Below are 23,001 nucleotides of genomic sequence, written 5' to 3'. Positions count from 1 at the left end.
CTCCACCTGTTCAAGAGCGATAGCTGAAGTGCCTGCAGCTTTGCAGAATGTACTTCTGGCCCTCTAGGTGAATAGAGGAGTCCAATCACAACAGCATCATGACTGTGTCTCTTATCAAAATTAGCTTCTGATTACAATAACAGAAGAAGAAAGCAACCAGTATTTTGAGCCAACTTCTACTTTGATAAAGGGCAAAACAAAGTGACAATCTTCTGACAATGTTAACATGAAATAGTTATAACATACCTGCTACACTTTCAGCAGATGTTAACAGTGGTCCAAGCTGCTTCTTAATCCTGGATTTCTCATCAGTAGGTCTCGGGGACTGTATTAAAAAGAGACAGAGAGGGATTTAATCACCAAGACATTAAAGACAATTTTAACATGTAGTAATATGCTTAAAACTGTTGTTATTCACCCACCACAACTTAGTAGCACAGTTTCAAATTAGTTTTTCTATCTTCTACTAGACTGATATAATGAGTGAGGTAATAAAGCATGAGAACAGTAAAATAAAAGCTGAATTTCCATTGTTTTGGGAAATAAAAACTTACTGTGACTATGAAAGGAATTGCATCTGACCTTGCAAGGAACAAGAGCCAGTATTTTCAGCATTAAAATATCAAAAGTGGGCAGGAAGAGCAGGCCTGATAAAGCATGTGCCCTATTCAAAGGCTACAGAAAGAAGCACTCAGTAGCCCTGTCTCTGATTTTTTTAAATCCCACAAGCCATGCAACACTGTGACTGCTCAGTACCAGAAGAAGAAACAGGAAAGCAACTTGATTGAAGACTATTTTCAGCTCAAAGCACTTCTCACTCAGAGCTGGCTGAACATCTCTGTTCATGACCCAACAAGACACACACACACACACACATAAAATGGAGCATAATTTTATGTATTATCCAAAAGAACATCTGCACCAAGATCCACATCTGTAGGATCATTAAAAAGCAGGATTTTCTACAGTGAATTCATTACTGCAAATATACTCTTTGGATCTATCAAAAAATCTTCAGATGCAAACTAGTCCTTTTGTTCCACATTTTTTTAGGAAATGCAGTACTCCATCCCAAATGTCAAATTACCTTTGTATTCTTCAGTGTATTATTGAAATTTTCCAAGTGATAAGTGCTGTCTGGAACATAACATATTAATGTACGCTCAGAAAATGACTCTAACAAGTTAGGACAATGCCCTTACATAACCTTGCTTTCCATTTTTGTCTACTTTAACAGTTATAACAATATGCTGTTAATTGGGAAACAACACAAAAAAGGTCAACATTTTATAATTCAGTCAAGCATGGAAATTGGTTTAACTGTCAGTTTGCATCTCTCTACACCTTTAAGCCAGCATTTTACCTCCAGCACTGAAGTGCTCCGAAAACCATCCCCACACCTAAGCCAAGCATTGGAAATCGAAGTAGCAGCCACTGACGTCCTGATATTTGATTTTTTCAGCTGTAGGGGCGTCTCATCTGGGAAGGGCGTGCATTCTGCATTCCAAAATCGCTTCCGCTACAAGGAAAACCAGACCCATTAAAAACACTGTACACATAATTCTTTTCAAGTTAAATTTAATTAATCTAGACTGCCTCTAAGTATTTTCTGAATACTTACAAACATAAATTCCCATTTTTAATGAGCTGGGCTAAAAGAGACTTGAACACTTGCAACCATTTTTTATGCAACACTAAATAATAACACCACCACCAATGTCATGGGTAAATTTAATTTTTGATAAGTACGCTACTTTCTGTTGATCTAAGTTACATTTACAGTATGTGTTAGCTGACCAATGAAGCTGAAAATATTATCCTAAACAGGAACAGCCCAGTAAAATACACTTTAAATAAATAATTCCTTCAAACTCACATTTAATCTGATTTAATTCTGTGTTACGCAGGAGGTCAACCTAGGTATCACTATACAGCTCTCCTTTAAAAAACAACCAACAAAACCCAGACTCTTTCAGCTTTAAGAATTACATTTGTTTTCATAACCTTTTCCCAAGAAGTAGTAGACAAAGCCTTGCCTTCCCCTTACATGGGATGCCGGAAGTAATTTGGACTATAAATCAAGTCACGAAACTGAATGCTGATTAGCATCCAGTGCTAACTTCATGCACTAGATTTTAACGGCTGAAAACAGTTGAAGATGAGAGAATTGCCTGTTATCACATCCAAAGTTATCTTTCAGTTTCTACACTAGTTTACACACATAAATTCATCTTGAGCATGATAAACCTTCTTAGCCCACTATGCTTCTGAAAATGATCTTACAAAATGTTGACTATGTTATCCGCCTGATGTGTCCGTCTTCTTCTTACATACTTTCACTCAAGCAACTACAGTTCCTACCTATATTTAAGAATTACTCCAAAGTTACGTTAATGAGCACATACATTTTCAGCCAGGCTGGTCAATCAGGACACTAACATACACTTTGAATTAAGAAACACATGCAAAAAAACCCAACCAAGTCTTTGGCAACTTTTGTCCATTTTGTAATTGATAATGCATATTTGCTTCCTCTAGATCTTTTGAGAGCTCGCAAGAATGAATCAATTACTTTCCAAAAGAGTACAGTGAGCAGCATCTTATAGTCCCTCCAGCCAGCCAGTCCTGCTGTCGCATGGTGAGAAGACAAAGTAAAATAAATGGGCTTTGCAATTTCCTCTGACAGTAGCTGATCTTTGCTAAGACCTGCTTCTAAAATTGCTGGGGGTATTTACACTGTAAAGTGGCTACTACAAGAGGTCATTATCACCAAAGTCAAACTGTCCCCATAACTACTCCCACAGATATATAAATGAGAAGTATAACCTTGAAACTGATGTGGTATTAAATAAGGAATCAAAAGCAGCTTAATAGGGATGTGATGTTAAGTAACGAGGCTATAGCAGTTTAAACAAGAAAAGCTAACATTATGACACAAAGAAAATTTAAACCCTGCTTTCCTCCCAGTGAAGGTGCTGGCCCAAGCCTTGATTTCCAGAGTGCTTGGACACAAATCTCTGCATCGTGCTATCCTCTTGGTAAGTACTTCTGCTTCTGCACAGAAGAAAGCATGGACAAGGCAAATATTAATAACTGAAACACATCAAGGCCCATAGTTTGGTTCTGCAGCAAAATGTCACAGCAAGGCCTCACTCCAGTTGGAGACATTTGCTTCACCTCCATGTCCCCCAGAGTGGATGCCTTCTGCCAGGCTCTGAGTTAACACTATGGCCAGCGGCGCGCCAAGGCTCAAAACCATGCCATGGCTCTAGTTTGGGGTTCTTTCTTTGGGTTTTTTGGGGTTTTTTTTAACCTCAGTCAGTGCTGGAAGCCTTGCTTATATGCATGTTTTCCCAGCTTCTAGAAGATTTTGCAAGACACATTTTGCAGACAAAAATTTACAGTAAGAAACGTGGTTCATCTAAGCTTACTACTTAAATGGGACACTCCAGTTTTGAAGAATGTGTATCTGTGCCAACAACAGCACTAGGACTTGCACACGGGTTTACAATACACTGCTTTTCATGGTCAATTAGAAGCAGAAACAGTTGCAAGTAAGTGAAGAAGCCACAGAAACGTACGCACAAAGAGTTATATGAAACAGGCTTTGTAATATATTTCTATTGCTAGGATGCCTAATAAACACAGAACTAGAGAATTACTCCATTAAGTTTCTCCTCCGTATTATTATTAAAATCATTAAATCCCCTGACAGATAGAATCCCTCTATTTCTCTACACTGTGCAATACCAACAGAGCAAAGAAAGAGCATGGCATAAGAGGGAAGAGACAAACAGCAGAAGGTGCCAGCTGGGGCATGGTCAGTGGTGCACAACTGTTAAGATTTGGGAAGGAAATGCCATATAAAAATGTGCAGGATGAAAGCTACATGCTACCTCCCTCTCCCTAAGTAAGAAGGGTTAGGGTGCGTACAGAAAGAGTATGCTTATAGTTGACAAAATTAAAAAAAACCCAGACTAGTATGAGTAGAACAACTAGCTGGTTTTATGCTTAGATGGTGTAGATGGTTATGGTGTAGATTGCGATTGAGTGCGATGTGAAGTGGCACTGGGAGTGACTTCTAAACAGCTGGGAATATTCCTTCAGAGGCACTAGACAATCATGGCTGTGACAGGCAAAGAGTTTTAATAGTTAATGACTGTTAACAACAGAAGAGTGTTATTTAACCTTCCACTTGTTAGCCTGAATAAAGGCAGGGCTGCTCAGGTTTTCAGAGCAGCACTAAAGGGATGTCTCAGCGCAGGTGGTCTCATGACAAACCAGGAGCAACTGGAGTCCCCTCTCCCCCTTCTTCTTTCCAAGCACTCGGCACTCGCCAGACTCTGCAGACACAGTGACAAGGAACCAAACCTTCGGGAAACTTATTTGGGAAGAAGCACTAGTTATCTACAGCTGGCACAGCAGTGGAAGAAAGGATACAAGGACCTGTGGGACCACTCCAGCAGCTGCTTGACACTGGGTCAGCTTAATTACAACCTCAAGAACCGTCAGTACTGCTGACAGCTCTGGTTAATTACCTCTTGGTCTCAACATGCATCCTGCTCCCCAGATACAGGAAAATCTGAGAGTTTCTGCTATCACCACGCAAAAATTCATAGCCACTACAGTCACCAAGAAAAACGAAAACAGTTCCTGAAGTCCCAGAACAAGTAAAGAAATACGGCCTCTACACAAGATGTTTTTCAGCTACTGCAAACTTCTGGCAGACACCACTTGGAGGGAAGAGAAAAAGAGGGACTTACGATTGTTGATACTGACAGAAGTGACTTACAGCTCCATGCCTTTAATCCAGATACCTTTCCACCACTTCCCACATCCTACACCACCTTAAAAAAAACCTGAAAAAACAAACCCGAAAGACAACTCCCCCCATCCCAAACTCCTTGACAATTTAAATCTCTCCATATAAATATCTGATGTCAACTCAGGAAATTGGACCTACAGCCTCAATCCACAGTTACTGAGGGGGGAGTTTGTCACAGTAGCACCACATGCATGCATATTTATCTATGGGTGCATGTGTACACAAACCAAACATTTTTTTTTAAAGAAAAATATGCCATGTAAAAAGTGTATCATTTCAACAGGCATAAAATAATGTTTATAATATAAATATAAATTATAAAGATTAATATATTGAAATATAAATATATTAAAATATCTAAATATTAAAATATAACTCTATAAAGCACACAAATATATTTTTATTAAAAACCTGTAATATGAGCATTGTGTGCAATAGAAGAGAGTTACAGATATACATGGATACGGAGTTATGAGATATGCAATTCAGAAGTAAAATTCTCAAGGGCACAAATGACACCAGAGGGTTCCCTCTGGATGAAGACTACCACGCAAACAATAGAAGGGAAACTCAGTGACCTCACTTTCCACACACAGCTCATGTCACCATGCTTCAAATTACAAATGCCCTACAAGTAGCAGGGAGGTCAGCTGCGAGGCAGCGTGCCCGCAGCGTGGGTGCGGGTGTGAGGGAGCAGCCCTGCGGATCCTCTGTTTGGCTCTTCACCTTTGAGCACGGTGGGACGGTGCCCGTGACGAGGAGGGCACCTTCACCCTTCCCCTGCGGAGCTGCAGGGGCTGCTGCTCCCCAACACCCTGGCACAGAGGTCTGGTACCCAAGGAAAATGTAGTTTAAAAGGCTCTTTGCTTCCGCTCCAGCCTGCTTCAAACAGAGAAACTAGTATTTTAAGAAACGTGTTTCTCTGAGGAATAAATACTTATAATGAAGCTAATCTGAAGGCCATGCTGTTCCCAAAGAAACATGGTGACAACAGTGATTTCCTTAATCTTGAGTCACAAGGTTAAACATCATCTTTTTCCTCTGGCATAAAAAATAGGGCACACAAAAAATACCTTGTGTAATTTATTAATGTTATGCATGAAGTGTTTAGAAACAAGATATTGGTATTAAATAAACAAATAAATCACCGAAGCAGGCTCAAAAGAGCTAGAGCATGCAGACCTGGCTTACCTCATAAAAATCAAGATTTATTACAAAACAGTCAGGCAAACAATCCTGTGAATTGCATAGAGTGTCTGAAGATAAAATATGACCTCTGAAACTTTGAGTTAAAAAAGGGGGGGCTAGGATGGCCACCTCATGCAGAAATTGTCTGCTGACATCTGTTCATGAGAGCATTGCTTTTTGCCTCTGGAGCAGTTCCTTCTAAAGGAGTGAAAAAAATTACTCCTGCTGGTGTCAGTGGAATTAGGATCAAGCCCTTCATGTAAAGGGCACAGCAAGCAATCCTCCCCCTGTTACTTCTTCGGTTATTTCCAGTGAGATAACGGTAAGTCAGCCTATGTGGGTGCAGGTGTGAGGAAAAGGGAGACACACGCTGAAAATTCAATAAATATACATAGCAATTATGCAACAGACTACTAAAAGTATGGGGCCAGGGGACTGGATTTGATTTTTAGACAGATGGTCCTATCTAAAACATCTCCAGTCAACTATACTGTTACTTATGCCAAATACCTGTTAACCAGAAGTACCCTATATGAAGTCACTGGGACCATACATTCAAAGTCTACTCACTACACAGCCCTTTACACTCAAGACAGTACCACTTTCTTGGGGCTGCTCCAAAAAGCACAGAATGAACCCCCAGGAATACATGACCCAATACATTATCTACCTCACACGCAAGAGGCATTTCTTTGATGCTTCACCTTTGCTAACACAAAAAGCAACATAAGCTGAAGGGCAAAAACAATAATAAAATGTTTCACTTACATGAATTCCTCCTGCTACTGACATGCAAATCCAGAATTTAGTCATGTCACTTAAGCATCACTCAAAAGTATTCAAATACAATTACTGCATTCTTCCCTAACAGAGCAGAACAAACAATAAAGTGCTGAAAAGCGCAGCACTGGTTTCCAGAGACTTTTCATGGGTTTTTTTAAAAAAAAACTTTTGATGTGAACAATTGCATTAAAGTACATAGAAACATCAAACACTGACCAACAGCCATCCTCACCTTTTGCCTTTGTCCTCATAGGCTTCACAAAAAGTACTCAAACTAAAAGAAAGAAGTCTTGAGCTTCAAAAGCCCCATGTAAAATAACACAAAACTGAATTCGACAACATGCATCTCATTTTCAGCAAAACTCAATATTCACGCTACTGAGCTCCTGAATGGTTTTAGTGCCTGGACAGAAAGTGAAGTTTTAATTTAAAACTAAAACATCCTTGCATTTTAATCCCTCAAGTGAGGATTTAAATAGAGGTTGCAGAATTAAACCATAGTCCGTATTTTTTATCAAGCCAAGATTTTTTTTTTTATTCCTATGAAAACCAGTATGCATATTTTCCAAAGACAATTCGCAAGAATATGTATGATCCTGAGAAAGGACCTCATCAAGTTGTAATCATTCATGAAAATAAATCTAAACTGTATGACTACAGTCACAGTGACCTGGTATACCTCCTTCCACACTGTGAGCATGCATGTGGAAAGAAAAAAAATTTTTAAAAAATTTCAAAATACTTTTCCTATTGACATTGATGTGAGACCAATATTGTGAAAACACTGTTTTAAAACCTTTCTTTGTGTTCACAATTTTTACTACTCTTAATGAAAGGCTATTCTCATTAACTGATATATATATACACGTATATAATATTTCCATTTGAATGTCAGGATTTTTTTAACCTATACATGCTTACTTAAGCAAAAGTATAAATTACTTTATGCTTATATTGAGAAAAAAACCTCATGGAATAATACTAATCGAAATGTACTTGGTACTAATACCTGCTGCCAAGCAGTTAGTTAGACAGAAATCTGTGGTCTATCAAAATGGTTAAACCAGAAGTATGTTAGAAAAGGTTTCACAAGATTAAATTATCCAAAATGTTTAGGATACAATAACAGTATCATACCTTTTTGTTATGTATAAGGTTTGCTTGGTTTTTAAATGGTTTAATGGTGAGCAAGTGGAGAGGACTGCTGTCTTTTCACTTGACCAATATAGTTTTCATTGATATAGTAATGAGGAACACTGTTTGCAAAAGAAACTACTATTATCAAAAGTTGTCATCACATTGCAACAAGAGTTGGTTAAACGTTCACAGTTGAAGCGTGCAGTTTTTCACTAGTGAAGAACTTCAAAACTTTTAGAAGAAAATATGTATACTGTATTACAAGGTAATTTAAATGGAAGTATAGGAGGTTATTTTAAGCTTGTTGCTGACATTTTCTTCCATAAAAACTGATTTTAAGTGTGGTTATATTCGAAAATTGGTGTACAATACTCACATCATTTTATTCATATGCTAAATGGAAAACAAAATGCTTTTAAATCCAGACCTGTCATTTGAACTCTATTTGTATTTATATAACGACACTTGCAGTCTGCCTTTCAGCAGTAGCTCACTATTAGCACAAGCACTGTAAATCTGAGACAGCATCCTAATTACTATCCTGCAAGTATCATGAAATGCACCAAACTAACAAAATGAGATCAAAAAAAAAAAAAAAAAGCACGGGGCGCCTCTCCTGCCTCTGCTCGAACTCATGCCCAAAGAAGCCAAGATACTCAAAAGAATATTTAAACCTGGTAGTTTCGACAAAGTCTATTTCCCTCTCACAGTTTCACTTTCCCTGCCCTTTTCCCCTGACTGACACCTAATAAAAAGGCTGAATTACACGTTCCCCTCGGCGCAGCTGTGCTTGCAGTGTGTAACGGTGAAGAAAAGGTCAATGTTGCGCAATCGAGAACACCACGAACGCGGAGACGGACGCGTTTCCCCGCCCCCCCGCTCCAGCGCGGCGGGTTGCCACTGCCCGAGCCCTGCCTCGGAACGAGCCGGGGGGAGCTCCCCTCCTCCGGCAGCCCGCGGGGCGCCGGGCGCGGGCAGAGCCCAGCAACGGGCCCCGCCGGGCCGCTTCCCGGCAGGCGGAGCTCGGCGGCCCCAGCCACCGCCTGCCTGGCCCGGGCGCACGGAGCAACCACCCGCCGCCGGGACCACCCTCCCCCGGGGAGCCGGCTGGGTTTCCTTCTTACACCGCCTCGCCGGGCTCGGGTTTGGCTCTGAGGCGGCAGCGGGGCTGCTCCTCCGCCGCCGCCGCCGCCAGCACCCCCCAAGTCCCGCCGCGGGGCCGTGAGGCGCGGCGGGTGGCCGTGGTAGGGAGTTGCCGCCGGCGGGGCCGCGCCTCGGCCCTCAGGGCAGGCCCGGGCGACAGTTACCGGCCGCAGGCACCGGCCGCAGCCCACTCCGCTCCCCGCGGCCCCTCCGCTCCCTTCCCGCGCGCACGCAGGTACCTTCCTACTGGGCATCGCCCCCGACAAAGCAGCCACGTCCCCCGTCACGTGGCGGGGGAGCCCCAGGGGCGGGGCAAAGGGAACCCCCCAGCCCACTCCCCTCCCCGGCCGGCGGCCACACCCCCGCCCTTTCCAGCTTTGGCGCCGTAAGAGCGGCGGCTCCTGATTGGGCTGGCGGCGCGCGGCGCGGGTGACGCTGCGGGGAAGGCAGGTCCTGAGGCGGGGAGGGTCGTAGTGTGCGCATGCGCTGGGGGGGCGGGGCAGGCGGTTGGCGGCGGGGCGAGAATAAGGTGAGGTGCGGTGAGGCAAGACTGGCGGCTGTGGCCCTTTTTCCTTCCCCCCCTTCTTTCCCCGCCGTGGTGGTGCAGGGCCTCGCCCGCTCCTCTCCTTTCCTCCCTCCCTGTGGGGCTGCCGCGCCTCCGCGCCGGCCCCTCCCTCACAGCGCGGCTGTTGTAAAGGAGGCGTTAGTGGGCTCCGCGCCCTCCCACCGGCCCTGCCGGGGCGCAAGAGCCCCCCCGGCAGCGGAGGGGCGCCGCTCGGCTCGGCGGAGTGGCGGCGCAGGCACCGGGGGTTTTCTCGGCGGGGAACGCCATGGCTACCACGGCGTCCGACGTTTGGTCTCGCCCGGGTCCCTTCTCCCGCCGAGCTGCCCCCCGTGGTCCCCCGCGGAGTTGGGGGCGCTGGGAACCAGGGCGGGTGCTGCGGCATCGGCCGTCTGTGCCTGGGCACGGGCTGGGCTGGCAGCCCTGATTTCTAAGGGGGTAGTGGGGAGAACTATGTGTGAGATGGATTTGTTGTGGAAGAAGTTGTCCAACCTGTGCTTTGCATCCGCCATCCTTTATCATACCCAAGTTCACCCAGAAGTAAATCTCAAAAATGCTGTTTAACACCACGAGGAAATAAACAAAACACTGGGATATAAACACTGGCTAGATATCTAAGCAAGTAACATCTAAACAGAAGCCACTTCATGAAAAATAATGTTTGCTCTTAAGCCGTTAACTTGAGATTTTTGACTTTCTAAACAAGCTGATAAATTTACAGGCAAAAAGGTTAATGTCAATGCCAAGATGTAGGGACTTGGAATTGAAACTGCTTTGAATAGACCTTTTCCATAAAACGGTGATTGCAACTAACTGAAGGAAAGAAAGGCTGATGACCTTTGAAAATGTTTTTCAGATATAAGTGAAGACACAGGCAGAAAAGGGACAGGTTATTTTTTTATTGCTTTTTGTATGTTCTTGAGAAGGTCACTTAGGCTGTCAGCACTGCTGTTAAACAGTTAAGAATAATAAACAGTCTTTGTAAAATGAGATAATTGTATCTCACAGCTTAATTAAAATTTGTAGAGCATGTTTTGATAGAAGGTACTGTGTGACTGCATTTTGATTATTAAACCCTAATTACATATATCTATGTCTATAGTTTACAATTTGTATTTTTTCCAAGACACCCTGTGGCCAATACCTGTCTTGCATTCCCTTTATAAAACTGCCATTAATTAAAGTGGGTTTTGCAAACAGAGGAGAGCCAGAAGCAACATCGTCATCCAAACCCCATACTGCCTTTGATTGTTATGTTCAAAACAGAGTTAAAAGCACTGCGTTCTCATCCTTTCAAAAATTTGCAGTATTTCTTCTAAAATTACCAAGCTGACAAATGAATTCTATTATATATCATAAAAGTGGTTTTCTTTGATACTTGAAAAAGTATGTTATTGGACTATTCAGTTAAATAGTCTTATGTTAGAGCTAAACCACAGAGAAATACGTGGACCACAGAAGTCTGGTCTGCTTAGTGAGTCTGTATTACTCTTTTCTGTACGTAAACTTCCTAGGATTCCAGGGTGCTCACACCTGAGAGGAACTTACTTCTACAGAATCCCAAGAAGGTGACCCAATCAATAGATTTCCTATATTTGTTTTCCTGTTCATCACAAAGAAGTACTGAAATTACATGGAAATAGAGGAAATGGGTCAGAAAACCACCCTATATATTAGGAATTAAAATAGAGCTGTGATTGTTTTTTAAAATAATGTTTCTGTGGAGAGAGAATAATAGATGCTGAGCTTCTCGACAAAAGCTTAAGTTTCATAATACCAATATGTTATTCTTCAAGTCTGTTAAAAATTTCTATGCATTATACCTTTGGAAGTCATAATTAACGCAATGGGCTATAAAATTTTTGAAGAACTGTTTTTTCATGTACGTATACAAGCATGTCTGTGTTCTCACAAGCTTAAATAATAGTTTGAGTCTGCTGTTTTATCTGATACACTGTTTGTGCTCAAGATCAAATTTACTGCTGCTCAGGGAACATAAGAAATTTTACACGGTTTTGCACTTTTGTTTCATGAAAATTCTATGAAAAATGTAAAATTCCTGTTAACAATAAAACTGGATTGCTTTAGTGAGGTCCAGAAAAAAAGAGCATTTATTTGTCAGTGGTGCTGTTGATTGCATCGATGTTTCTCAATCCATGTGTAGAAAGAACTTTTCCCTCAAAAAACCAAAATGTATTTTATACAAATGAATCAAAAGATAAGCAGGCTTAAATTACTGAAGTATGGGGAACTTGTTTATATTGATTGAATGTGTCTGTCCTTCATTCTAACATGGGTTTATAGATTCCTTTCGTCTTATGGAGCATTAAGTTACAGCTTTAAAAGCTTTCCAGTGTATAAAGCCTGGTACGGACAATGTCAAATTCAGCACAGAGAAAGGTTTTTGGTTTGAGTCATTTCCTTAGTAAAGTTTTAAAAGTCACAAACATCCCAGCCACTTAACTGGGATGAGATAGATGAGGAAAAACTCATTAAGTATTTCAGAGCCTGTCTTTCAGGGTCAGCTGGATTTTTATGAATCTGTCATGCAGAGGTGATCCCAAAGCCTAGGCTAGATCCCAGGCAGATCCCCAGTCTAGATCCAAAATAATATTTTCTTCTGCAGACTGTGTTACAGTTTGATGGTTCCAGGCTTTCTAAGGTTTCCTAGGAAACAACATGAAACACTTAAGACTTTTTAATCCCAAAGCTGCAGTGTCAGTTCCACTATAAATTAAATTGTACCATTTCACACCAGGGCAAGCTGTAAACTTGTGGAAAAAGTTAAAAAAAACCCCAAAACCCTCAGGGGATGCCAGATTTCAGTGAAGCAAATGGAGTCAAGTTCTTACATTCATGCAAATTAAAAATTAATAGCTGATTGCTTAAGAATCAAAAGCAAAAATAGGTTTTAAATGAATCAACATACCCGGGAAGCATCTTTTTACCAACCCTTGCCACTAGGCCATAAAGCCACAAGGGGCTCCAGCCTCGGGGGCTTCCTGGCTGCCCACTGGCACAGGGTGGCTGTGCACTAGGCCCAAGCCGGGTTGTCTCAGCATCCCGCCACCAAGCACTCCCTATGGAATCTTACAACTGCTGACATTTTTATGTCTTCTGCTATTTCTTTGTATTTAGTGCTATAAAAGGAATATGAGTACATAACTTTCCGACAGATGGTAACATTTGGGAAACATATTTGCCTACTTTTTATAAGATGTCTCTGTAGTTTAACGAGATAAACAAAATAAGATTTTCATAGAATCATAGAATAGTTTAGGTTGGAAGGGACCTTGAAGATCATCTAGTTCCAAACCCCTGCCATGGGCAGGAACACCCTTCACTAGACCAGGTTGCTCAAAGCCCCATCCAGCCTGGCCTTGAACACTTCCAGGGAGGGGGCAGCCACAACTTCTCTGGGCAGGTGCAGTGTCTCACCACCCTCACGGTGAAGAATTTCTTCCATATATCTAATCTAAATCTACCCTCTTTCAGTTTAAAACTGTTACCCTTCTCCTATCAGTACATCCCCTGATAAAGAGTCCCTCCCCATCTTTCCTGTAAGCCCCCTTTATGTACTGGAAGGACACTATAAGGTCTCCCCAGAGCCTTCCTTCTCTTCTCCAGGCTGAACAATCACATCTCTCAATGCCTGTCCTCATAAGGGAGGTGCTCCAGCCCCCTGATCATCATCTTGGCCCTCCTCTAGACCCACTTGACCATGTCCATGTCTTTCATATATTGGGAGCCCCAGAGCTGGACACAGTACTCCAGGTGGGGGTCTCACAAGAGTGGAGTAGAGGGGGAGAATCACCTCCCTCAACCTGCTGGCCACACTTGTCTTGATGCAGCCCAGGATATGGTTGGCTTTCTGGGCTGCGAGCGCACATTGCTGGCTCATAGCCAGTTTTTCATCCACCCGTACCCCCAAGTCCTTCTCTGCAGGGCTGCTCTCAATCCACTCATTGCCCAGCCTGTATTTGTGCTTGGGATTGCCCCGACCCATGTGCAGGACCTTGCACTTGGCCTTGTTGAACTTCATAAGGTTTGTCAGGGCCCACCTCTCAAGCCCGTCCAGGTCCCTCTGGTTGGCATCCCTTCCCTCCAGTGTGTCGACCACACCACACAGCTTGGTGTCATTAGCAAACTTCCTGAGGGTGCACTCAATCCCACTGGCCATGTTGCCAACAAAGATGTTAAACAGCACCAGTCCCAATACCAACCCCTGAGGAATGCCACTTGTCACTGCTCTCCACTTGGATATCAAGTCATTGACCACAACTCTTTGAGGGCAACCATCCAGTCAATTCCGTATCCACTGAGTGGTCCATCCATCAAATCCATGTCTCTCCAATTTAGAGACAAGGATGTTGTGTGGGACAGTGTCAAAAGCTTTGCACAGGTCCAGGTAGATGACATCAGTTGCTCTTCCCTTATCCATGAGCGCTGTAACCCCATTGTAGAAGGCCACCAAGTTCATCAGGCACAATTTGTCCTTAGTGAAGCCATGTTGGCTGTCCCCAGTCACCTCCTTATTTTTCATGTGCCCTAGCGTAGTTTCCAGGAGGATCTGCTCCATGATCTTGTTGGGCACAGAGGTGAGACTGACAGGCCACTTTATTTCCTTTTTAAAAATGGGGGTTATGTTTCCAGTTATCCAGTCAGCAGGAACTTCACCAGACTGCCACAACTTCTCAAATATGACGAGTAGTGGCTCAGCCACTTCATCCACCAGTTCCCTCAGGACCCGTGGATGCATCTCATCACGTCCCATTGTGCACCTCAAACCTAATGCTCTCCTACAGTGGGTATTTCTTCATTCTCCCAGTTTCTGCCTTTGCCTTCAGTGACTTGGGTGGTGTGGCTGGAGCCCTTGCTGAGGCAAAAAAGTCAGAGTACCTCAGCCTTCTCCATATCCCAGGTAATCAGGTCTCCTGTTTTCTCCTGGAGAGGGCCCATATTTTCCCCAGTCTTCCTTTTATCACCAACGTACCCATAGAAGCTTTTCTTGTTGCCCTTAACATCCCTGGTCAGATTTAATTCTGTCAGGGCTTTAGCTTTTCTAACCTGATCCCTGGCTGCTCAGACAGTTTCTCAGTATTCCTCACAGGCACCTGTCCTTGCTTCCACCCTCTGTAGGCTTCCTTTTTATGTTTGAGCTTATCTAGGAGCTCCTTGCTCATCCATGCATGCCTCCTGGCATTCTTAACTGACTTTCTCTTTGTTGGGATGCATCACTCCTGAGGTTGGAGAAGGTGATCCTTGAATATTAACCAGGCTTCTTGGGCCCTTCTTCCCTCCAGGGATTATATCCCATGATACTCCACCAAGCAGATCCCTGAAGAGGCTGAAGTCTGCTCTCCTGAAGTCCAAGGTAGCGAGCTTGCTGTGCACCCTGCTCACTGCCTTAAGGATCTTGAACTCCACCATTTCATGGTCAATGCAGTCAAGGCTGCCCTTCACAGAATCACAGAATCATCAGGGTTGGAAAAGACCTTGAAGATCATCGAGTCCAACCATTAACCTCACAATGACCATTCTCAACTACACCATATCTCTAAGCGCCATGTCAACCCGCCTCTTGAACACCTCCAGGGATGGGGACTCCACCACTGCCCTGGGCAGCCCATTCCAACGCCTAACAAACCGTTCTGTAAAGAAATACTTCCTAATATCCAGTCTAAACTTTCCCTGGTGCAACTTGAGGCCATTACCTCTTGTCCTATCACTTGTTACTTGGTTAAAGAGACTCATCCCCAGCTCTCTGCAACCTCCTTTCAGGTAGCTGTAGAGGGCGATGAGGTCTCCCCTCAGCCTCCTCTTCTCCAGACTAAACAACCCCAGTTCCCTCAGCCACTCCTCGTACGACCTGTGCTCCAGACCCTTCACCAGCTTCGTTGCCCTTCTCTGGACACGCTCGAGTAATTCAATGTCCTTTTTGTAGTGAGGGGCTCAAAACTGAACACAGTAATCGAGGTGCGGCCTCACCAGTGCCGAGTACAGGGGTAAGATCCCTTCCCTGTCCCTGCTGGCCACGCTATTTCTGATACAGGCCAGGATGCCATTGGCCTTCTTAGCCACCTGGGCACACTGCTGGCTCATGTTCAGCCAGCTGTCAATCAACACCCCCAGGTCCCTCTCTGACTGGCAGCTCTCCAGCCACTCCTCCCCAAGCCTGTAGCGCTGCTGGGGGTTGTTGTGGCCCAAGTGCAGCACCCGGCATTTGGCCTTATTGAAACTCCTACAGTTGGCCTTAGCCCATCGCTCCAGCCTGTCCAGATCTCTCTGCAGAGCCTCCCTACCCTCGAGCAGATCAACACTCCCACCCAACTTGGTGTCATCTGCAAATTTACTGAGGGTGCACTCGATCCCCTCATCTAGATCATCAATAAAGATGTTAAACAGGAGTGGCCCCAAAACTGAGTCCTGGGGGACACCACTCATGACCTGCCGCCAACTGGATTTAACTCCATTCACCACAATTCTTTGGGCCTGGTCATGAGCCAGTTTTTTACCCAGCGAAGCGTGTGCCCTTGAGCTTCACACTCCCCACCAGCCCCTTCTTGTTGGTGAGAACAAGGTCCAGCATAGAACCTCTCTTTGTTGGCTCCTCTATCACTTGGAGAAGCAAGTTATCATCTACGCATTCCAGGAACCTCCTGCACTGCTTGCACCCTGCTGTGTTGTCCCTCCAACAGATAGTGGGGTGGTTGAAGCCACACATGAGGACCAGGGCTTGTGAATGTGAGGCTGCTCCTATCTGTCTATAGAGGGCCTCATCTACTCAGTCTTGGTTGGGTGGCTTGTACCGGACCCCCACTATAAGCATCACTTAAGCCCAGCATAGCTATACTGCTGAGGGGAGGAAGGCTGATTGGCATGGATCTGTGTGCATCCATAGTGTTCAAGGCTAGCTGCTCCACAGCAACCTGAAGGAAGCTGGCATAATCCAAAGCAGGGCTGGGAAGAAGGTAAACATGTAAGCAGTGTGGACAGTGTTCGGCAGTCTTTCCCATTAGCAAACTGGAGGGAGCCAGAGCACAGGCTTGAGTACCATCTTGTGATTGTCCTTGATGCTGACTTGTCAGCAGGGTCCCTGGCCTGGATCAGGCTCTGCCAGCTGGCATATTCCCAAGCACTGCCCTGGCACTGTTGAGGAGATAGCACAAGCCAGGACTTGTTTTCAGTAGGCAGTATGGACAAGGCTGCCCTGACTTGGAAGAAGAGAGTTTAGTTATATGGTCACAAGACGTACCATGCTGCTTGCCTTCTGAGCCTAAGACTGGATTCAAGACTGTTTTATTTATTAGTATAGTATATTGACTAGTGACACTTATGTGATATTTTGTTTAAGACTTTTTCTTTCATCACCATGACAGTATGGAGAAAACCTCTAAGGAGCTGTGATCAGCAGCAGAGGAAACAAGGATTAAGCTGTCTGTTTAAAGGATCCTCTGTGATGATGAGTCCCATGGGTTAATCTCAGGGGTGGCTACCTTCAAATTCCAAAATTTGCCATAAAGCAGCTGAGAACCAAAAGGTGCTGCCCTGCCACTACCTACATTTCCTCAAACAAGGCCCTACTTTTTTCCTGTTATTCCTTCCATCTTCTTTAAACATTTCCCTTCACACATGATGCTGACTTTATGAGCCTGGTTTACTCTGGAGGTAAGGTTGTACGGTCTGTTCAGTGCTATGAACAGGCTGGATCTGGGAAGAGCTGCCCTGCTAAGGAGCAAGTTACCATCCATCAGTGCAGAAACACTTGCTGCAGTTGTGCAAGGTTCTGCAAGAAGCAACAGCTTCTGCTCACTCTATTTTGACACATACTCTTTTCAGAACAAATGACCTTTCCTTTCCAGGTAAGAAATGGATAGGCATCATGGGAATCCCCATACAGACTGCATCTGCTGGGAACACGGGAGCCTGCACCTGTCCAGAGTCACCTGTCCCCTTGCTGAAGGGTGGCACCCAGACACATCCAGCACAACCAGTACCCTACGATACTCAGCACTGCTTGTCCCTCAGCTGTGTGTTCTCCACACTATAATATCCATGGCTTTTAACTAACTCCAGCAACACAAAGACTCTAAATACAGACTGTGGGGACCAGACCTGCCGCTATGACCAGGCCATATGTCACATACCTGCAGAATCCTACATGTCTCACTGAAAAGCACCTGCTGACCACTGATGTGGTGACTGTTGCCCCTACACGAGGCCCAGAGCACCAGGCGTGCTCTAGAACAAAGGCAAAGAGAGGACTGTGGTAGGCAGCAGTGGCTCACCGCATTTGCATTGCTTGCAAATGCTGTGATAGCTAACAAGCCGTAATCTGGTTACACTACTTGTTTCATTTGTTTTCTAACCATTAGCCACATTCCAGACATATTCTGAAATTCACAAACTGGTTTTTGAATACTTTTGTTGATGTAGTAAAAGTAGCTCTCATTCAAATAAAATTGGAGGTCATCTTTAAGGTCCTTTCATGATCTGCCAGTAGGATTCTACCTTCATGGAGCTTACCTGCCCATGGGCAAACGAAAACTGCAAATGGACAACTGTCTTTGGAACTGATACAGCAATGTTTGAGGATAGATGTGATAATTTTCTAGCATTCAATACTAATACTAGGTTAAATAGCCATGAGTTATAAACCAAGTTCACAGACCAAGATAAGCTTACAGAGAGCCTGAAACTTAAACTGAGCCTCTAAACTGATTCTAGCCGTCTGAGAAAAGCTCTCTTCTTTTACAGCATAGACATCCTGAATATTAATAGATTTATACTAACCCATGCAGTGATGGGGAGGAAAGCACTGCCAAAGGCCTACATGTTACACATTCTAGGGGAATCTGAGGTATCCCACACTGCTCCTGCTTTACCTGTTCCTCCCAGTACATTAGTCCCCTCTTCAGCTGCTTTGGTAGCTGATCCTTTTGGGTTTGCTCTCTGCGTTATTTCTCTCTGCTTTTTCTTACTTCTTAAAGTAGGCAGGAATATACTATTAGATGCCTTCTAGATAAAGGCTATTGCATAGCAGGCAGCTTTAAGTTAGGGAATAAACAAGACACCATCATAAATTATTAAAAGCCGAAGTTGCCATACGAGGCAGTTTTCCCTATGCAAGAAGCTCCATCATTATTAATTTATTAATATAACTTGTAACAGAGAGAGTGAAAACTGAAAGCCAAGGATTTATTCTAAGCTATCCTGAGCCCTCATCTCTTTGGCTACCATTTTGATGGATTAAGAATATAACTTGTCTTGGTGTTTGGTTTCTTTTTTTTTTTAAACATAATTCATATCTGTGGAACAGCTATTCTTTTTAACTTTTTCTTGCATGTACCAGTGGTACAATATGCCTGCTCTTTCAAAATAATAAATCACTGATTTCCTCTCATTACTACACATAATTAGCAGACAGCACTGAAGACCTGAGAATTCCCCGGCTGATTTCACCAGATTCAAATCTGGCCTTGAATTATTTTCCTCTGAGCTGCACAAAGCCGTGTTTAGGTTGTTTACTTAGTAAAGTCTGAACTGCCACAAACGTCCCAGCCACAGCTGTTAAAAAACTTAAGCTTTTTCTATAGTGAAAGTTAACTGTGCTCTGATTTGGTCCTAATGCTCGTCTCATCCATATTCAAGCTCATGAAATGGAAATTTGTTCAAGTTATAACACTCACGTGCTAGTGCCGGTTAGCACTCCTCTTCACTCATGCTACAACTCTTTAGTTTTCCAGAAAAGACACAAGAGAATGTGCTGCAGTACTAAGGCTGCTTTCACCGCTGTTCCCACAATCCTGCATGTAGGACAGATAGTTTGGATCACAGCTCAATTGTCTGGAAAAGAACTCTAAAACATCTTGGATTGAAAAATACAACCATAGAATAACATCTAAACATATCCATGGGTATGCATGAAAACAGTGAGGATATCAGGTGTAGCAGTAAACCATGTGGCTGTGGGTTTTGCTCTCACCTGGGCTTGGCTAGCTTGCATGCCTAAATCAAGGAAGTTTCTTAAATCAAAGGCTAGCACGTCAGTATAATTTTCACAGTATTCTCAAACATCACGTGTAGGAGTCTGGGCCGCGCTGGGAGAAAGTTAGTGCAGACAGAAGAATGCAAGGACGAAGACAAGGCCAGCAAAATAAGGCTGGCAAAAACACACAAGACAGCAGATAAGTGAGAAACACCTGTGGTCAGCAAAAGCACACAAGTCTGAGCAAAACAGGGTATGAGATAAGGGAGTTTTGGCAAGTTTTGGGCTTTACGTGCTAATTGCAATTAACCGATGCAAATACTTGTAGAGGCGCGTGAACAGCGCGTGTAGATGACCTGTAGCCTATTAGAAGATAGATGAGTGCGTGTACGGAACTTAGTAGAGTATAAATATAACCAGAAAAGGAATAGACTATAGAACAATAATATATAATAAAAAGATGGACGACCTGATCATTACATTAGTGTTGCGTCGTTTCTGTTCCCGCATGGAGAAATAAGGACCCCGGCTAATGGTGACCCCGACAATCATGTTACTTGTGTCATAGCTTGCTCTGCAATGTTCCATACCCAGTCACCAGTCTGTTTCCCTCTCTTCAGTATAGCTTATCTAACACTGCCTCCTTTGATGTGCTCATTAGCAGACATAGAATATGCTGAGGTACTAATTCATTAAATTGCTTTTTTACATATATGCAGTCTTTTACATTCTCTGTTCGGTGGAGTATTTATGACAGTTTTTTTTAAAAGTGTTTCATTATCACCAAGAGAGTTTTGAGAACAGGAAATAAAACTGTGTTCTATATCTGCTATATCTATCTATCTTCTACATCTATATCTTTATGACAGCACACCTTTTAACACAAATTTAGAGGCCTGCAAAGAGAAAAAATACTTTGTGACCTTCTAGCTTTCAGAAAAGCAAGCATATTTTCTACCACTGTCCATCACACTGCTAATAGTTGTTCAGCCAAATTTCTGCTTTTGTGTTTGAGGTTTATGAGTGATGAATAAAAGTGATAACTATAAAATGGTTTGGTCAATTTTAGTAACTTACTTGCATAAAAAAATTGTGCCGAGTACAGTAGTAGTCACGAGTCTTTTCTTAGATATCCTTGTAGATTAATTCAATAGCATAATATGACTTAAAAACCTGATAATGAGAGGTGAAGGGAATCCAAGTCAAAATCCAAGGTATGAACACTAACTAAAATTAGAGTTGTCTCCTGAAAAATACGAGCTCCAAACACTTTAGCTTTCCGAAGTGGAATCAAGATTTAACTCAGTAACTGAAGCTGAGTGCTACAGTTGTGGATTGTTTTCAAGAGCAGAAGTTTAGATGCTGCTGGAAGCAGAATGTAGGTGTAAGCACATCTCAAGTGATTAATGTGTAATTAATAATACAGAACAAGAACCATTGTATACAGTTTGCACTTAGTGATTTTAACTTGTATATAATTCCTATCAAACCTGCACAGTTTGTAAAATAACACTGGCTCTCACAATGCATTAGGTGCCTGGAAGAGCTTGCAGGGTGCGAGTAATGGGTTTTAATTGATTTCCTTTCTGGACAGATTCCATTTGATCAATCACATCTCAGCCCCTGATGTGTATGATTTCAGCTTTCCCTCTAAGAGTGTGCAGCGAAGGTAACACAAGGTGTCATGCCATACGCTTAAATGCATTTGCAGCTGAAACATTACTCCTGGTGTTTTCCAGTCTTTGGCCTACACCACTGCCTTGCTTCCCTGGAAATCAGGTGGTGCAGAACGTTCTGCAGGCTGATGTGCTACGAAGGGCTCTGGTGCCGGTGTTTTAATAAAGAGATGCAAGAGGCAGATTATTGCTGGAAAGGAATGCCAATAAAATCTTTAAACCTCAGTGTCACCTGTTACTAAAACACTTCAATAACAGTGGTTTGTGTGCTGTCTCCACGGGCGCATCTGCGTACGTATTACACACATGGCACCTTTCATACACCTTTAACCAGAAAAATAGTTTCGTGGCCTGATACTGCAGCGTTCCTTGGCTTAGGGCTCGCTGTGGCCACGGGAGGCTGCTGCAGGCTGTCCCCAGTACCGAGTACCACGAGGAAATTAGAGGTTTATAAAAGCCGCTGATGGCCGGCGGGCACCGAGGCCGCAGGGACGCGCCGGCGCCGCGGGGAAACGCCTGGTCCCACGGCCGTGGGCGGGCGGGAGCCGCCCGGGGGAAGGCCCCCTCCGGCGGGCACCCAGTCCCTCGGGGTCCCCGCTCCCCGGGCCGCCAGTGCCGCCGCCGGTGCCCGGCAGCGGAGGGCAGGCCCCAGCCCCAGGGGCGCGGCCGGGGAGCCGCCCTCCGCCCGCCCCCGGCCCCGCCGCCTCCCTCCCCCGCTCCCTCCCGGCGCGGAGCACGGCGGGGCGATGTGGCGGTGGCGGTATGTCAGCGGCCCGCAGCTGGACGGCTTCCGCCACTACAAGGTAACGGCCAGACCCCGGCGGGGCGGGGCGGGGGGTCCGCGGCGTGCAGCCGGCCCGCCCTCCCGGTTTGGCGTGTCCGGGCTCCTGAGGGCTCCCGGCTTGCCGGCGCCGTTTGCTCCGCTCCGCGGCGGCTGAGCGCCCGGCCCCGGCCGGCCCTGCCATCGCCCCGCTCTGAGGGGCCGCCGGGCTCCCACCTGCGGCCGTTCGGCCAGCGCCGCCCCCCCGGGATCGGCGAGCGGGAGGGCAGGAGCGGGGCCCTTGCGAAGTGGCAGGTCTCGGTGGAAACAAAGTTAACTGGGCTTTAAGGGAGTAGGGAGATCTTTAAAAGCCCTCTACGCTTTAAAGAAACCTAGCTTGGGGGTAGTTCGGCGGTTCTGTAACAAAGTGTGCACGGACGGGGCTTGTCTGGTTCTGCGCAAATTCTTTGTACGCAGGAATGCTTTGGCTTTGAGAAATTAGTAAGAAAGCCAGCAAAAAAAAGCTTACTTTAAATAATTTGAACTAAACCTCGTGTTTGCAAATAACAGGCCTGCAGAATTCAAATGAATGGGTGGATCGTTAGATATTTTGGTTTCCCAATGTTGTGTTGCAGACTTATAAGATACCTGGGGTTTGTTCCCAGGACACGGCAGGGGTGTTGCAGGGGATTGTCCACATTTGCTTTCGTTGAGGTGCAGGTGTCAGAGACAGCCCGTGCCACCCTGTTCACACACCCTCATCCTTCTCCCTGTTAAAAACATGGGGGGCACGTCAGCTTCCACCAGCATGACACCCAACCTTTTATTTTATGTTCAGTTTCCCAAAGCAGCCCCTACCCTGCTCTCCCCATGCTTCTTGCCTTCTTGCTTTTACCGTGAGCTCTCCCGTCCTGGCCTCTAACCAAGGGCACTCAGCTT

The 23,001-nt window shown here is 44.6% G+C and overlaps 2 protein-coding genes across 8 annotated transcripts in view; one reads left to right on the top strand and one right to left on the bottom strand.

The window, feature by feature from the left end:
• The window catches only part of SPIDR (scaffold protein involved in DNA repair), a 205,240-nt gene extending 195,891 nt beyond the window's left edge, over positions 1-9,349 (bottom strand). For all 7 annotated transcript variants that reach the window (XR_012630439.1, XR_012630440.1, XR_012630442.1 and 4 more), the window contains exons 1-3: positions 9,316-9,349; positions 1,364-1,519; positions 247-325 (exon numbers count right to left, since the gene is read on the bottom strand). Coding sequence is in view for 4 of the 7 variants with exons in the window: in XM_074880660.1 (XP_074736761.1) it covers positions 247-325; positions 1,364-1,519; positions 9,316-9,330 (250 nt within the window). In the remaining 3 variants the exon portion in view is untranslated. The remainder of the gene's footprint in view (positions 1-246; positions 326-1,363; positions 1,520-9,315) is intronic.
• Positions 9,350-22,048: 12,699 nt separating this feature from the next.
• LOC141948307 (ethanolaminephosphotransferase 1-like) overlaps positions 22,049-23,001 on the top strand; it is a 56,150-nt gene continuing 55,197 nt past the window's right edge. Inside the window, exon 1 of the mRNA XM_074880590.1 lies at positions 22,049-22,105. Coding sequence (XP_074736691.1) covers positions 22,049-22,105 — 57 coding nt within the window. The remainder of the gene's footprint in view (positions 22,106-23,001) is intronic.

The sequence above is a fragment of the Strix uralensis genome, chromosome 1 (genome assembly GCF_047716275.1).
Source record: "Strix uralensis isolate ZFMK-TIS-50842 chromosome 1, bStrUra1, whole genome shotgun sequence".
Classification (NCBI taxonomy): Eukaryota; Metazoa; Chordata; class Aves; order Strigiformes; family Strigidae; genus Strix; species Strix uralensis.
Note: the sequence above shows the minus strand (reverse complement) of the source record. Positions and strands in the feature narration are given on the sequence as shown.